The 18,092-nt window shown below is 43.5% G+C and overlaps 1 protein-coding gene across 8 annotated transcripts in view; it reads right to left on the bottom strand.

The window, feature by feature from the left end:
• LOC140211181 (voltage-dependent calcium channel subunit alpha-2/delta-2-like) overlaps positions 1 to 18,092 on the bottom strand; it is a 1,200,890-nt gene that overhangs the window by 686,395 nt on the left and 496,403 nt on the right. For all 8 annotated transcript variants that reach the window (XM_072280736.1, XM_072280740.1, XM_072280737.1 and 5 more), the window contains one exon: positions 2,466 to 2,525. In XM_072280736.1, the coding sequence (XP_072136837.1) occupies positions 2,466 to 2,525 (60 nt within the window). The remainder of the gene's footprint in view (positions 1 to 2,465; positions 2,526 to 18,092) is intronic.

Below are 18,092 nucleotides of genomic sequence, written 5' to 3'. Positions count from 1 at the left end.
CAGACCATCTGGCCTAGGGGATTTATCTGCCTTTAATCCCTTCAATTTACCTAACACCACTTCCCTACTAACATGTATGTCCCTCAGTTCCTCCACCTCACTGGACCCTCTGTCCCCTACTATTTCCGGAAGATTATTTATGTCCTCCTTAGTGAAGACAGAACCAAAGTAGTTATTCAATTGGTCTGCCATGTCCTTGCTCCCCATAATCAATTTACCTGTTTCTGTCTGTAGGGGACCTACATTTGTCTTAACCAATCTTTTTCTTTTCACATATCTATAAAAGCTTTTACAGTCAGTTTTTATGTTCCCTGCCAGTTTCCTGTCATAATCTTTTTTCCCCTTCCTAATTAATCCCTTTGTCCTCCTCTGCTGGACTCTGAATTTCTCCCAGTCCTCAGGCGAGCCACTTTTTCTGGCTAATTTGTATGCTTCTTCTTTGGAATTGATACTATCCCTAATTTTCCCTTGTCAGCCACAGGTGCACTACCTTCCTTGATTTATTCTTTTGCCAAACTGGGATGAACAATTGTTGTAGTTCATCCAAGCGATCTTTACATGCTTGCCATTACATATCCACCATCAACCCTTTAAGTGTCATTTGCCAGTCTATCTTAGCTAATTCATGTCTCATACCTTCAAAGTTACCCTTCTTTAAGTTCAGAACCTTTGTTTCTGAATTAACTATGTCACTCTCCATCTTAATGAAGAATTCCACCATATTATGGTCACTCTTACCCAAGGGGCCTCTCACGACAAGATTGCTAATTAACCCTTCCTCATTGCTCAATACCCAGTCTGGAATAGCCTGCTGTCTAGTTGGTTCCTCAACCTGTTGGTTCAGAAAACCATCCCGCATACATTCCGAGAAATCCTCTTCCTCAGCACCCTTACCAATCTGGTTCACCCAATCTATATGTAGATTGAAGTCACCCATTAAAACTGCTGTTCCTTTATTGCACACATTTCTAATTTCCTGTTTAATACCATCCCCAACCTCACTACTACTGTTAGGTGGCCTGTACACAATTCCCACCAGCGTCTTCTGCCCCTTAGTGTTACGCAGCTCTACCCATATCGATTCCACATCCTCCCGGCTAATGTCCTTCCTTTCTATTGCGTTAATCTCCTCTCTAACCAGCAATGCTACCCCACCTCCTTTTCTTTCATGTCTATCCCTCCTGAATATTGAATATCTCTGAACGTTGAGCTCCCATCCCTGGTCACCCTGGAGCCATGTCTCTGTGATCCCAATTATATCATATTCATTAATAACAATCTACACTTTTAATTCATCCACCTTGTTACAAATGCTCCTTGCACTGACACACAAAGCCTTCAGGCTTGCTTTTACAACACTCTTAGCCCTTATACAATTATGTTGAAAAGTGGTCCTGTTTGATTTTTGCCCTGGATTTGCCAGCCTGCCACTTTTACTTTTCACCTTACTACTTTTTGCTTCTACCCTCATTTTACACCCCTCTGTCTCTCTGCACTTGTTCCCATCCCCTTGTTGTGAACTAACCTCCTCTCTCCTAGTCTCTTTAATTTGATTCCCACCCCCTCAACCATTCTAGAAGGAGATGCTGGATAGGCTGGGACTCTCTTCCTTGGACCATAAGAGGCTGAGGGGTGTAGGTAAGTTGGATGATCAAAGTAAGGGAGTCTAAAAATAAAGAATGTAGACATAAAGTAAGAGGGGAAAGGTTTATAAGGAATCTGAGAGAAACTTCAACACGGAGGCTGGAATATATATGGAACAAGCTACTAGAGGAAGCTGGAGAGCTGGGTGCAGTTACAATGTTGGGCAGGTACATCGACAAGAAAGGTTATGGTCAAATGCAGGCAAATGGGACTAGTTTGTATAGTCCTCTGGGTCAGCATGGATGAGCTGGGCTGAAGGGCCTGTTTCTGTAATATATAACTCTATGGAACAATTTAAGAGGCTTGAAAGGGATTAGCGAAGTTCAGTGATAGTAAGTGTTCAGCTCAATCATTGATCCCAGATCACCTAAGTGCAATGTGCATTTGATATTTATACAGAAACAATCCTGTAACTCAGATTTTTAGTTTTTCCACACAAGAAATGTCTGTAGCTCCCAGTCTGTGTAGTAAACAGTGTGATGATCTACAGCTTCACAGAAAACAATTGACCCTTAAAGCAACAACTTCAACTGACAAATGCCAACAAGCACAGGGGAACATGAAAAATGCCAGGAAACACTGGAAGTCACCACACATTCTCAGAACAAATGAGCCATTTCATTCTCATGATAGATCGATCTATTGCACCATGTTTGTTCCTGGTTCCATGTAATACCACATAATTCTGCTCTGCAACAATATCTTCACATCCAACCAAAGTGAAAAGCAAACCTCTCAGGTGTGAGGAAGGAGATAGCTCCTTGGGTGAATGAGAGGATACAGTTCCTTTATAGCAACTGATAAAATTGCAACAGTCATACCTTAATATCGTCTTGCCAACGATGCTCCTTCTGAAACTGCTCTGCAGCCTTGGCCAGTCTCTGGAGGAAAACAGAAATAGGAATTAGAGAGTATGCTGCAGGGAAACAGAAACTCTAGACACTCAGAGGGCTAACGACAAACAAGGCAATTCCAGAGCAAAGCCTTGCCACAACAAGTGGGCACTCCAGCTACAAAGATAGACTGAAAATAAGGATGGTCTCATGTTGATATCCTGAAATATTTTAGACAACCCTGTTACCTAAAGACCAAGTCCATGGATCCCTCAAAGCTGCCATGCAAGTTGAGAGGGTGGTTATGAAGGCCTGTGGTATGTTGGCCTTCATTAGTCATGAGATTGAGTTCAAGAGCCGCCAGGTAATTTACAACTCTATAAACCTCTGGTTAGACTACACTCGGAGTAGTTGCGTGCAGCTCTAGTTGCTTCATTATACTTGGATATGTGGGAGGGGGAGGAGGAGGGGAGGGGAGGGCAGAAGAAAGTTATCATGTCCTCTACACTGTTGTCTGGATTATAGGACATGTCTTATGAAGAGCGGTTGAATAAACCAGGGCTTGTTTCTTTGGAGCGAAGGAGCCAACTTGTAAAATGTTATAAAATTATAAGAGTCACTGACAGAGGTGTATAAGATCATAAGCAGCATAGAGAGAGAGGACAGGCAGCATCTTTTTCCAAGGGTACAGATGGCTAATTCCAAAGGGCATCCTTCAAGGTGAGTTGAGGAAAGATTAGGTGAGATTACAGGGGCAGGCTTTTTACACATTAGTGGCAGGGTGCCTGGAATGTATTGCTAGGGATGGTGGTTGAGGCTGAGACATTAGGGACAATTAAGAGACTCTTGGGTGCAAGGATGAATGAAAAATGAATGATTATGGAGTGTGTAGGAGGAAAGGGTTAGATTGATGATGGCGGAGGTTTATATAGAACAGCACAACTTTGTGGGTCAAAGGACCTGTACTGTATTGTGCTGTTCTATGGTCTATATTAAAACAACAAGTTGGGGACATACTTCACCAAAGAGCCAATCGAAACATAAAAATAGGAGCAACAAGCCACTCAGTGTGAGCATGCTCTGCCCTTCAATATCGTGTGCCAAATCCACTGTCCCACAGGACCTCTGATCCACAGATCCCAACATTCTGTGGAACTCAGCCTTGAATATAAAGTAATAAGTTGGTTTATTATTGTCAAGATACAGTGAGAAACTTTGTTTTGCATGTCATCCAGAAAGATTTCATTATAGTGGTGTGTTGAGGCAATCTAAAAAAAACAACAAAATGCAGAGTTACATGGAGTTATACAGTTCCACAATCACAATATACCGAGTTACACAGAAAGTGCAACGCAACTGGAGAACAGGGTGCAAGGCCATGGTAAAGTATATTGTGAGATATTGTGAGATCAACAGCTCATTCAGTAATCTTATAACGGTAGGGTGGGGTCTTTGATCGTGTTGGTTGCTTTACAGAGGCGGCGAGAAGTATCCATGGAGGGGAGGCTGGTTTCCATGATGTGCTGAGCTGTGTCAATGTGCTTAATGACAGAATGACCACTGCTCTCTGAGGTACAAAATGTCTGCATAAAGCTCAGCTTTCAACGACCAACCTGAGCCACATCTCCACCCTTTCAGCATATACCCCAACCTCAGCTTTCAATGACAAACCTGGGCCACATCTCCACCCTCTCAGCATATACCCTACCTTCAGCTTTCAATGACCAACCTGGGCCACATCTCCACCCTCAGCTTTCAATGAGTTCTCCTGTCCCTATTCCAAACTCCAGAGGTCAAAGGGAACATCAGACATTACCATCTGCTTTGGCCCTCTCACAATACATAAAACCTACAGTGAAATGTCAGGTCAGCAGAGAAGGACATTGGCTGCAGTCTACCACCACGGCAAGATTGTGTGTGTCCAGGACAAAGAAGTGGGCAGGAACATCATTTGTGCTCACCATCTATCCTGCACGCTGCCTATTCCACAGGCTCCTTTCTGGAAAATGCTATAAGGCTAGTAAAACAAAAACTTCAGGCCATCTTAAAAGTTTCTGCTCCCAGTTAATCTGATCAGCCAGTCTAGTTAGCCTATCACTGTAAACAATGTAAGCCGCTGTTTATAGTGCCGTTTATATTGTAAATACATGCTGGAATTTATGTATTTATCCACATTTTATCCCATACCCGTCCTTTAACCCCTGATGTTATTTTTATATGATTCTTTGTTATTTATAATTGTTGAATGTTGTTTTTGTTGCATGTTGCACTCTGACCAACACACCACAGCAAATTCCCAACACATGCAAATGTAGCCGGTGAATAAAGTTGATCCTCGATAATGTTTCTTCAGGGAACAACATCCTCATTCTGAGTAAAAACAGGAAGCGCAAGGTTGTGAAAAAGAAAACAGATTTAATGTCTCAACTGTAAGACCCTGCTGGAACCCTCATCCTCGGAGTTAGTCTTGGGAACTGAAACTGCACCACGTCCAAGATGGGGAATTCCTTATTTGGGTACAGAAGTCTCAAATGCAACCAGCACTCCAAATATGGTGTCATCAAATCCTCAGCAGGATCTTGTTATTCCAGCCCATGTACAGTATTGTAAAGGCCAACGTCCCTTTTTGCCTTTCTCGCTGCCTGCGTAATCACTGAATGAGAATGAAAACACCCGGATCCCTCTGTGCACCAGTGTATTCTGGTGTCCTATTCTTTCTCCCAAAGGGGTCCCCTCACAATTACACATTGTGCCACCTTCTTACCCCTTTGCTCAGCACTCTCTTGTGTCCTCCTCACAACTCACTTTCCCCATTTGATCTCGAGCATCAGATAAAGTGATCTCGAGTATCAAAGTCAGGTCCTTATTCGATGCTGACATGCCCAGTTATGACTTCCTTAATGATGGATTCCAGCACTCTTGCTGACAAATGATGCCAGGCTAACTCTGTTCAGACAACTATATCCTCAACCTGCCAGAGGCATTTAAATCAGCTGGATGTCTTGCAAAATCTGGAGAATTTAGAAATAGCATAGCAAATGCCCCCACCATGTCTGCAGACACCTCCTTTCTGGCTCAAACAGAATTTTACTACTGTTCTTTAGTGATATCTTTTGGATTCCTTACAGTTCTCAGACCCCAGTCCTCCTCCATTCATTTTCTGCAGATGACAGACATAAAATATTCTTAAGAGTCTGGGCTATTTCTTCTAGTTTCTGTCATATGTTTGCCTGACATTGTCTTTATGAGATCTACATTAACTTTTACTCTTAAATACTTTCTCCCCCTGTCATTGTGTCAAATGGTTGTTGTGATGTGTGGTGTAGTGGATAGACGGATGGATGCCATCATTCCTCAGCGCTCTTTCATTTGGGGCAGGATGATAGTGTAGCGGTTAGCGTAACACTATTACTGCGCCAGCGACCCAGATTCAATTTCACTGTCTGTAAGGAATTTCTACATTTTCCCCATGACAGCATGGATTTCCTCCCTCATTCCAAAGACGTAGGAACTAGTAGGTCAATTGGTCACATGGGTGTAATTGGGTGGTGAGGTTTGCTTGGCCGGAGCGGCCTGTTACCGTGCAGTATCTCCAAATTAATAAAATAAATAAAATGGTTGCTTCCAGTAGAACTCCAATACCTCAAGCATGCATTCCTGGCAAAACTATGGGTTACTTATTTTAACGTAATCGTCGGCCTAACTCCCTCAATTACATGGAAAACTTTTGTTACCAGAATGTGTCCTTGCCGAGAATTTTGAATTCTCATTTCTTATCCACTGACAAACCTTTTAGTACAATTTCTGTATGCTCCCTTCAGTTTAATTTTAAGTTCAAGGCTCCAGTCTGGACGATCTATACCTCTTTCTCTTAAACTGTCCACAGTGATCATTTTCTGACAGAAGTATTGCTACAGAGAAGGGAGGCGGAACAAAATTAAGATGGTGCTAAGCGGTGACTCCTCAGCTTCCATCTTCGGAAACAACTCTATTTCCATCTTTAATATCTTTATTTTTCCCTTTCAGGGTTCTTTTGAAGACCCTGACCTGGAGTTACATGCTGACTTCGGTTCTTTGCCGGAATGGGACCCATTCTCAGGGTTTCAGGACTGGCTGTTGTTCGGCACGCCAAGCGTTTGTACTGAGAGCCTGGCTCGGATTCGGAAGTCTAAGATCTCGGGGCTCTGGAGACGGGCGGATCAAGGGTCAGTGTCATGGCAGGAGACCCCTGTGTCATCGGGGGAGTCAGAAAGTCTACTGCTGTGGGCCCGAAGACCTGGGATCTTTGTGATCTTCAGACACAGAGCTCGAAAAAAGCGACATAACGGACTTTTAACATTGTAAACCAGCGAGTTGTTTGTTATGTCTCCACACTCGCTGGGAAAACGGAGACACCACCTTCTCCCTTATTAGCGAGAGAGAGAACCTGTGGTATGTCGAATACCGGGTGAAATGCAAAGCCTTTGGGGTAACTGCAGATCTGTGTCTTTGCTGTTGCTTTGTTCACACTCGAGTGTTCAGTGGCACTGCCAATGCTTGCTTCTTTTTGCTGGTGGGGGGAGGGGGGATTGTTGCTCGCTGACGCTTACACACAGGAGGGGAGAGCTGGGGGGGGTGGTTTCTTTAGGGTTCTTATGTTTAACTGTCGTTCATTCTTTGGAGCACTTCTCTGTTTTCATAGATGTTTGTGAAGAAAAAGCATTTCAGGATGTATATTGTATATATTTCTCTGACATTAAACTGGACCTTTGGACCTTTGAACCTTTGAACTTTACAGAATGCTGATGAGACTGCATCTACAGAGTGTTAGATCCAACTGTTCAGTTCTTATTTTCTTTGAAGTTTAACAATTCATTCTCTGCTTGTATTTTCAATGGCTCTTATATCATGTAACAGTTTAAAATGCTTCTTAGTGGTCACAGTATGCATATACAAGTTCAGTATGGCCCTTAGCGGTAATATTGGTATAATTCCGTAAGTTCTGGAAGCTTCCCTTGGTGCAACATTACATGAAAAAGAACTTTCTCATTGGTTAACTCTTACTGACAAATTTGAACGGGATTTTCCTTATCTATGCAGTAAAAGAGCTGCACCATGAGGCAGTACTATCTTAGTTCTCCCTCTCTTCAACGAGTAGACCTCTATCTTTCGATCTTTCTCTTTGTTCTATCAACACTTACTAAAATGATTGTGAAGTAACAAATTTTGTGCCTCTTTCCTGACTTCTCAAAGAACCTTGGTTTAAAAAGTCAGAATCCAACAATTGGCGTAGTTGGTGAGTATGGTGGCGAAGTTTAAGAACTCGGAACATTCGCAATCTAAGTGAATTCAATGCTCAACAAAAGGGGTAAGAACATCCTCTGTTCTCATTTGTCTGAGAGAAAATTTTTTCTACCTTCAATGCAACAGAAAGAAGTAGGATTGAGAAACCACTATGTTGTAATTTTGAAAACAGGTCTGTAAAAATAAAGGTAAACCAGTAGAGCTCTCTGCAAACCAGAAGAGTACGGATTAAATATGAAAGCTAGTAGAGCATTAAAAAAAAGTTGTACAAGCAGCAGTGTACAGACTTAAAAAAAAATTAAATTCACGCAGGCCAATAGACTGCATAAGAAAATGTTAAGTACATGAAACCTTGCGGAGCACGAAAAAAAAATTAAATTTGGGTTGCAGGACAGCCTATTAAAATTTTGGCTGCCAACTATTAATAGCTCGAGATCACAGTCAAAGTAATATAAAGTGTATATGAATTAAGATTGAACAAAAATAATGGACAAAGCTATGAAACCTACTAAGAGCACTTAGTGCAACTCAGTTTGATAAAAAAAATTAATTAAAATATTCGTACAAAAAATACCAACAATGTTAAGTTTATTAAAGAATAAGAAGGCATGTGATAAAATCCAGAGAATTACTGAGGGAAAGGAAAAATCTGAAATGGCTGCTAGGGAGTTAGAGGTAAGTCCATGTAGTTGGCTTGATCGAATGTGCGACCAAATGAAAGAGCTAACGGAGTGAGTAAATACTTTTACTAATCAATTGGGAAAGAAATGCAAAACTTGCGATAAACTACAAAAACGGTATGGTAGACACAATAAAAAGTCTAAAGAACAAATCTCTGCGTTAACCAAATGAGCAAAAAAAAGACATTAATCGAATTGAAACACATTTTACGGAACTCAGAAGCAAACTGAAATAATATGGGAAAATCGAACAGGAACTTCAAGTGGACAGTCCTGCTAGTGATGTTCCTTCTAAAGCTCTACCCTGGAAAACACTTTCGACGTTTAACAGTCTCCTAAGACCACAACACCTTTTGAATTCCGAAGAATCACAGACTAAGTTGGATAGTCCTCCAAGACAATGATACCATCTTAACTCTGAAGACCTACAGGATAGACATGATATGTACTCTACAGCATCCCCTAGTGACTCACATGAGAATGACAGTGATGAAACAATAAGATTGAAAGCAATGTCACAGCTTGCTCCAATAAAGACTAAGGAAGTGAAGACACACACGACTGAAGATGAAACCACTGCTAATCAATATATTGACAAGATAGTGGCAGATCCATTAACTATTGCTCAACCACTCAACAATCTGCTGAAGGCTGTAGCTGCTCAGGCGACCCTTAATGAGGAACAACTAAAAGCCATTCAAACTTTAAAGGGGGCATTGTATACTGCACCAGCATTAGGAATCCCCAATACAGGAAGACCTTTTGCCCTGTATGTCAATGAGAAACACGGCCTCATGATGTCAGTCTTAACTCAAGAACATGGAGACTGACAACGTCTTGTTGTTTATTACTCTGCCAAAGGTCTGTACCCTCGATTATTGGGAGAGAAATTCGAATGACTGGATGGACCGTTGTCTCTGGGACTGAAGTGCTGATATCAGGAAGCATGGCTCCTGGTTCCGCTGCACAACAGGCAGAACCAAAGACCTAATTGAAGACATTTAGTTGGCAGAAGGGAAATCAGCTAATATCTACACTGATTCTTGTTATGCTTTCAGAGTTCTTCATAACTTTGGAAATTTATGGAGATAAAAAGGATTTCTTATGGCTGTAAGAATCCCAGTCAAGATTGGCTAACTAGTACATGAACTTACAACAGTGTCAGAAGTTGTTGAATTAAACTGTAAAAGCCACTCCAAAACGACTACAATGGAAAGCAGTGGAAATGCATTCGTAGATGAAATGCAAAATGGGCAGCATGGGAAGGAGTAGCAGAAGAAATAAAAGTACTCAGAACGTCTGTAGTGAGACCAGTGACTAGAATTATGGAAACAAACTCTGTATCATAGGAGAACATACAAGATATATGAGGGATGCAAGCTCGATGCTCTGGCCAGGAAAAATAGATCTGGTTGGTAAACGGTCGGAGGCTAAACAGTGATAGAGAACTAGTCATAGACGAGTAACTCCAACTATGTTTCTGCCTTATATGGCACATCAGATACATTCCCTAGGGCACATTGGAGTGGACAAAATGATTGATAGATTCTCCCAATAGTGGTGGAATCCAAAGTTCATGGGATAAGCTCAACAAATGTTTGAAAGATGCATAACATGCTAGAAAACAAATCCTGGAAAAGCTACCACAATTAAGTGCTCCTGCCCCACCTGGTCTATCTTCACACTTACTAGTGGACTACATTTCTTTGCCATGTGTCAGGATACTCAGGTGCACTGGTAACAGTGGACAAGTCTTCAAGATGGGTGGAAGTTATTCCAGCAAAGAAAGCTACCACCACACACTCAGCAAAAACTCTGATCAAGGACTGTGTTCCTAGATGGGGATTGCCATGTCACATCGACTCTGACCAAGCAATACATGTCACTGCGCAGATTCGTCAGGAATTATGTTGACTGATGAGCACTGAATGGTCTTTTCATTGTCCACATCACCCAGAGTCACCAGGACAAGTCGAATGAATGAATCAATGACTGACTAAGTATCATGAGGAAGGTGTACCATGGCCTATGCCCCTTCCTATGGTCTTGTATAGCATCAGAGCAACCCAAACAGGAAAACGAAACTAAGTCCATTCAAGATGATAACAGGACATCCTATGCCACTGCCCTCAATTTCAAGGAGGCTGATGTACATATTCTGGTGGGAGGTTAATTAACCCAAGCTGTCCAGTCTGCATCGCAACAGGTTCCTGCTGCTTGGAGTGATCCATTGGAAGGACGGCACACCAGGGTCCTGGTGCCTGGGTCTTGATTAAGAAACCACATAAGGAACCACTGGGAGCTCGGTGGAAAGGTCCTTTTCAAATGCTGTTAATTACTATCTCAGCAGTGAAGGGAGAAGGCAAAACTAAGTGGATACATGCCAGCCACTACAAGCGAGCTAAAGTGGAACCTGATGCGGACAATAAGCTCTGTGATCAATGTGCCTATAATCTCTTGACCCTGTGCCTACACTTCTGGCTACAAACAATCCAGAAGACCTCAAGCAAGTTGACAACTACTGGACATTATTAAGTTCATTCTAATGTTATTTGTTGTTATATTTTTGCCAGATATCTGACAGAGTGATCAGCAGCACTGGGGCTCCACAGGGGACTGTCTTGTCTCCCTTACTCTTCACCATTTACACCTCGGACTTCAACTACTGCGTTTTCTGATGACTCTGCCATAGCTGGATGCATCAGCAAGGGAGGCGAGGCTGAGTACAGGGCTACGGTAGGAAACTTTGTCACATGGTGTGAGCTGTGAGCAGAATTATCTGCAGCTTAATGTGAAAAAGACTAAGGAGCTGGTGGTAGACCTGAGGAGAGCTAAGGCACCGGTGACTCCTGTTTCCACCCAGGGGGTCAATGTGGACATGGTGGAGGATTACAAATACCTGGGGATACAAATTGACAATAAACTGGACTGGTCAAAGAACACTGAGGCTGTCTACAAGAAGGGTCAGAGCCATCTCTATTTCCTGAGGAGACTGAGGTCCTTTAACATCTGCCGGACGATGCTGAGGATGTTCTACGAGTCTGTGGTGGCCAGCGCTATCATGTTTGCTGTTGTGTGCTCGGGCAGCAGGCTGAGGGTAGCAAGCACCAACAGAATCAACAAACTCATTCGTAAGGCCAGTGATGTTGTGGGGATAGAACTGGACTCTCTGACGGTGGTGTCTGAAAAGAGGATGCTGTCCAAGTTACATGCTATCTTGGACAATATCTCCCATCCACTACATAATGTACTGGGTGGGCACAGGAGTACACTTAGCCAGAGACTCATTCCACCGAGATGCAACACAAAGCGTCATAGGAAGTCATTCCTGCCTGTGGCCATCAAACTTTACAACTCCTCCCTTGGAGGGGCAGACACCCTGAGCCAATGGGCTGGTCCTGGACTTATTTCCTGGTATAATTTACATATTACTATTTAACTATTTATGGTTTTATTACTATTTATTATTTATGGTGTAACTGTAACAAAAGCCAATTTCCCCCAGGATCAATAAAGTATGACTATGACTATGATTATAATTTTTTCTACTCATAATTGATACTTGTGAATATCACATGAATTCGCTGATGCTGTTAATGCCTCTAGCTGTTAGGTATGTCAATTTATACCAAACACTTCAAAATATTCACCAATGCTGGCCATTCCTGCTGATCCAGAATAAACATGTGCCCTCTCTATTAAGAATTCCAGCAATGGCAATATGACATTATGCATATGATTCATTATTCTTGAAGGGAACATAAATGTGCAATGATCATGACCCCCACATACTGTCTTAAGGTGGATCATGTTAAGTGAGCGTAACCCTCAGGTTTGGCCAGCAGTGTTAGTCTAGGGAAGACAGTCTCTGGCCTCGTCAAACGTGTGAAATCTGAGGTGCAAAACCTCTTGTTTTTGTGGATGTTGCGTGATGTGTTCCCCCGTTACAAATTAGTACCACGAAATAACAGACAGTACAGCATATGCAATTCAACTACTTAGCTTAAAAGGTTGTCGCCTGATTCTGTGAGACCTCCGTAACCCCTCATCACCTCTTCATGTTCCAACACTACTGGGGATATTTCTGGTCTACCTGGTGAGACCTCCCCCGGTCTATCACTTGTGTCCACCTACAACTCGGACCCCTCTGTCCCTTGGCTAAGCCCCGTTTCATCCCTTTCAATGTCTCGCTGAAACTCAGGCTGTCCACCGATAGTGCCCCGCACCCCCCCCGCCCCCGATTTCACCTGACTCTGCGTGGGAAGGGTTGGGAGTCTCTTCCTCAATCAGTAGGGAGTTAGTAAAAGGCAGCATATACCAGAGCCCTATGTTCTCATCCTCCGAATCAGTATCCCATTCAGGGGCAGGGGCCGATCTAATCTCTCCTACTGTTGGTCTTTCAGTCATCCTGCGTTGCCGCAGAGTTCTCTTACTAGGTGTAGGCTCCAGGTCGGGCTCTGGGTCAACCTGCACCTCTTGTCTCAGAGGCAGAAGGTGGTTCTGATGGAGAATCTTGACAGCCCATTCCCATCCTCTGGTTTCACCCATAAGGCTGGTAGGTTTGGCATCTGACTCTCCACCACATGGGGTGTAGCTGCCCAGCGGTCAGCCAACTTATGTTTTCCAGGTAGCCTCAAATTCTTTATGAGGACACGATCTCCCTGCATGAGTTGGGAGAACCTAATCTTTTGATCATACCTCCTCTTATTTCCTTGATTCTGCTTGGAAGTTGCGACCTCAGCTAATTCATAAGCCTTTTTCAGCTCCCTTCTCATAGCAGACACATATTTCAGATGTCTTCGGTTGTAGGTCTTCGTCGCCAGTCCCAAAACAAAGGTCGACGGGCAACCTCACCTTGCGCCCAAACATCAGATAGTATGACGAATACCCGTTAGCTTCATTTCGGGTACAGTTGTAACAGTGGACCAGATGTTCAATACATTGACTCCACTTGTTCTTCTTGCTGATCTCCAAGGTTCCGAGCATGTTTAGCAAGGTCCGATTAAACCTCTTTGGCTGGGGATAAGGCGTGGTCCTCGACTTCTCGACTCTGAGCATACTCAGTAACTCATGTATGGGCCTACTCTCGAAGTCCCGTCCCTGATGACTAGGTATCCACCTGGGAAGGCCATAATAAATAAAATACTTCTCCCATAACACCTTGGCCACCATGGACACCCTCTGATCCTTGGTAGGGAAAGCTTGTGCATATCAGGTATAGTGATCCATGATGACTAAGACATTTGCCATGTTGCTGGCATTTGACTCTATTGACAGGAAATCCATACACACCAGGTCAAGGGGCCCCGCACTCTGCAAGTGGGACAATGGCATGGCTCTTGTAGGCTGCGTCTTCCTCCATAAGCATCGAATGCATGACTTCCAGTATTCTTCGACCTCTGGCTTCATTTGGGGCCAGTAGAACTGATCTCTGAGCAATCCATAGTCATCATGAAGTGACTTCGACACAGTCCTCTGATATTTCTCAGGCAGAGCAAGCTGGGAACGTTGAGGCCTATCCAGAAGCGACATAACCTGTATAGGATCTGGTTCCTCAACTCCAATCTGGGCCATTCTCTCAATAATGGAGGCTCTGCAGCATGTTTCATCTTCTCCGCTTGGGTCATGTCTCTCTTTTTGACCACTGACCAAATAGTACCAATGCCCAGGTCATCTCACTGAGCGGCTGCCACATCCCCAGGACTCAATTCTGGTAACTGGTTGGGCTTCATTACAGTCAGCTTACAGGAAGCTTGTGGAATGGTGCCGTCAGAAGCTCCAAATTGATCTACCGCTCGATCCTGCCCTTGCCTCCCCCTGCCTTCACCGTGATGGAAAACTAGCACACGGCTTTCACTCCCGGGGCAGGAACACTCTCCCATTCTTTGTCCCTGTCCAGCCCTTCACACGCACGTTGGGACAAAGCATCAGCATCAATGTTCCTACTCTCTGGCCGATACTTCAGGCTGAAATCATAGGCAGACAACGCCGCCAACCACTGATGGCCTGTGGCATCCAATTTCGCTGAGGTCAGGATATATGTTAGGGGATTGTTGTCTATTCACACCTCAAACTTGGCACCACAGAGCTAGTCACTCAACTTATTGGTTAAGACAAATGTAGGTCCCCTACAGACAGAAACAGGTGAATTGATTATGGGGAGCAAGGACATGGCAGACCAATTGAATAATTACTTTGGTTCTGTCTTCACTAAGGAGGACATAAATAATCTTCCGGAAATAGTAGGGGACAGAGGGTCCAGTGAGATGGAGGAACTGAGGGAAATACATGTTAGTAGGGAAGTGGTGTCAGGTAAATTGAAGGGATTAAAGGCAGATAAATCCCCAGGGCCAGATGGTCTGCATCCTAGAGTGCTTAAGGAAGTAGCCCAAGAAATAGTGGATGCATTAGTGATAATTTTTCAAAACTCTTTAGATTCTGGACTAGTTCCTGAGGATTGGAGGGTGGCTAATGTAACCCCACTTTTTAAAAAAGGAGGGAGAGAGAAACCAGGGAATTATAGACCGGTTAGCCTAACATCGGTGGTGGGGAAACTGCTAGAGTCAGTTATCAAAGATGTGATAACAGCACATTTGGAAAGCGGTGATATCATCGGACAAAGTCAGCATGGATTTGTGAAAGGAAAATCATGTCTGACGAATCTCATAGAATTTTTTGAGGATGTAACTAGTAGAGTGGATAGGGGAGAACCAGTGGAAGTGGAATATTTGGATTTTCAAAAGGCTTTTGACAAGGTCCCACACAGGAGATTAGTGTGCAAACTTAAAGCACACGGTATTGGGGGTAAAGTATTGATGTGGATAGAGAGTTGGTTGGCAGACAGGAAGCAAAGAGTGGGAATAAACGGGACCTTTTCAGAATGGCAGGCAGTGACTAGTGGGGTACCGCAAGGCTCAGTGCTGGGACCCCAGTTGTTTACAATATATATTAATGACTTGGATGAGGGAATTAAATGCAGCATCTCCAAGTTTGCGGATGACACGAAGCTGGGCGGCAGTGTTAGCTGTGAGGAGGATGCTAAGAGGATGCAGGGTGACCTGGATAGGTTAGGTGAGTGGGCAAATTCATGGCAGATGCAATTTAATGTGCATAAATGTGAAGTTATCCACTTTGGTGGCAAAAATAGGAAAACAGATTATTATCTGAATGGTGGCTGATTAGGAAAAGGGGAGGTGCAACGAGACCTGGGTGTCATTATACACCAGTCATTGAAAGTGGGCATGCAGGTACAGCAGGCGGTGAAAAAGGCAAATGGAATGCTGGCATTTATAGCAAGAGGATTCGAGTACAGGAGCAGGGAGGTACTACTGCAGTTGTACAAGGCCTTGGTGAGACCACACCTGGAGTATCGTGTGCAGTTTTGGTCCCCTAATCTGAGGAAAGACATCCTTGCCATAGAGGGAGTACAAAGAAGGTTCACCAGATTGATTCCTGGGATGGCAGGACTTTCATATGATGAAAGACTGGATGAACTAGGCTTATACTCATTGGAATTTAGAAGATTGAGGGGGGATCTGATTGAAACGTATAAAATCCTAAAGGGATTGGACAGGCTAGATGCAGGAAGATTGTTCCCGATGTTGGGGAAGTCCAGAATGAGGGGTCACAGTTTGAGGATAAAGGGGAAGCCTTTTAGGACCGAGATTAGGAAAAACTTCTTCACACAGAGAGTGGTGAATCTGTGGAATTCTCTGCCACAGGAAACAGTTGAGGCCAGTTCATTGGCTATATTTAAGAGGGAGTTAGATATGGACCTTGTGGCTAAAGGGATCGGGGGTATGGGAGGGAAGGCTGGTGCAGGGTTCTCAGTTGGATGATCAGCCATGATCATACTGAATGGTGGTGCAGGCTCGAAGGGCCGAATGGCCTACTCCTGCACCTATTTTCTATGTTTCTATGAATCTTCTTTGAACCCTCTCCAATGTCAGCACATCCTTTCTTAGATAATGGGCCACAAACTATTCACAATATTCCAAATATATTAGGAGTATATAAGTATATAAACGGTAAAAGAGAGTTGAGGGTAGATATAGGACCAATAGAAAATGATGCTGGAGATATTGTAATGAGAGACGCAGAGATGGCAGAGGAACTGAATGCGTATTTTGCATCAGTGTTCACAGTGGAAGACATCTGCTGTATACCAGACATTCAAGTGTGTCAGGGAAGTGAAATATGTGCAGTGAAAATTACGACTGAGAAGCTTAATGGTCTGAGGGTGGATAAATCTCCTGGACCTGATGGAATGCACCCTTGGGTTCTGAAGGGAGTAGCTGGAGAGAATGCGAAGGCATTAACAATGATCTTTCAAGAATCGGTAGATTCTGTCAATGTACCAGATGACTGGAAAATTGCAAATATTACTCTGCTATTTAAGAAGGGTGGGAGGCAGCAGAGAGGAAACTGTATTTCTGTTAGCCTGACATCAGCGGTTGGGAAGTTGTTGGAATCGATTGTTAGGGATGAGATTACGGAGTAACTGGAGGCACCTGACAAAAGAGGCTAAAGCCATCATGTTTTCCTGAAAGGAAGATCCCGCCTGACTAACCTCCTGCAATTTTTTGAGGAAATTACAAGCAAGGTAGACAAAGGAGATGTAGTAGATGTGGTGTACTCAGATTTTCAGAAGGCCTTTGACAAGGTGCCACACTTGAGGCTGCTAAGCAAGATAAGAGCCCATGGAATTACAGGGGAGTTACTAACATGGGTGGAATATTGGCTGATTGGCAGAAAACAGAGACTGGGAATAAAGGGACCCTATTCTGGCTGGCTGCTAGTTACCAGTGGAGTTCCACAAGGGTCAGTGTTGGGACTGCTGCTTTTTACGATGTATGTCAATGATTTGGACTATGGGATTTGCCAATGATATAAAGATAGGTGGAGGAGTGGGTAGTGTTGAGGAAACAGAAAGCCTGCAGAGGGACTTAGATAGTTTAGGGGAATGGGCAAAGAAGTGGCAAATGAAATACAATGTTGGATAGTGTATGGGGTGCACTTTGGTGGAAGAAATAAAAGGGCAGACTATTATTTAGATGGGGAGAGAATTAAAAATGCAGAGATACAACGGGACTTGGGAGACCTTATGCAAGATACCCTAAAGGTTAACCTCTAGATTGAGTCGGTTATGAAGAAGGCAAATGCAATGCTGGCATTCATTTCTAGAGGTATAGAATATAAGAGTAGGGATGTGATGTTGAGGCTCTATAAGGCACTCGTGAGACCACAATTAGAGTATTGTGTACGGTTTGGGCTCCTTATTTTAGAGAGGATATACTGACATTGGAGAGGATTCACAAAAGAGTCACAAGAATGATTCCAGGAATGAAAAGGTTACTGTATGAGGAACGTCTGGACGCTCTTGGGCTGTATTCCCTGGAGTTCAGAAGAATAAGGGGGAATCTCATAGAAACATTCCGAACGTCAAAAGGCCTGATCAGGTTGGATATGGCACAGTTATTTCCAATGGTAGGGGAATCTAGGACAAGAGGGCGCAACTTCAGGATTGAAGGACATCCATTTAGAACAGAGATGTAGAGAAATTACTTTAGTCAGTGGGTGGTAAATCTGTGGAATTTGTTGCCATGAGCAGCTGTGGAGGCCAAGTCATTGAGTACATTTAAGGCAGAGGTAG

This window comes from Mobula birostris, chromosome 16 (assembly GCF_030028105.1).
Source record: "Mobula birostris isolate sMobBir1 chromosome 16, sMobBir1.hap1, whole genome shotgun sequence".
Classification (NCBI taxonomy): Eukaryota; Metazoa; Chordata; class Chondrichthyes; order Myliobatiformes; family Myliobatidae; genus Mobula; species Mobula birostris.
Note: the sequence above shows the minus strand (reverse complement) of the source record. Positions and strands in the feature narration are given on the sequence as shown.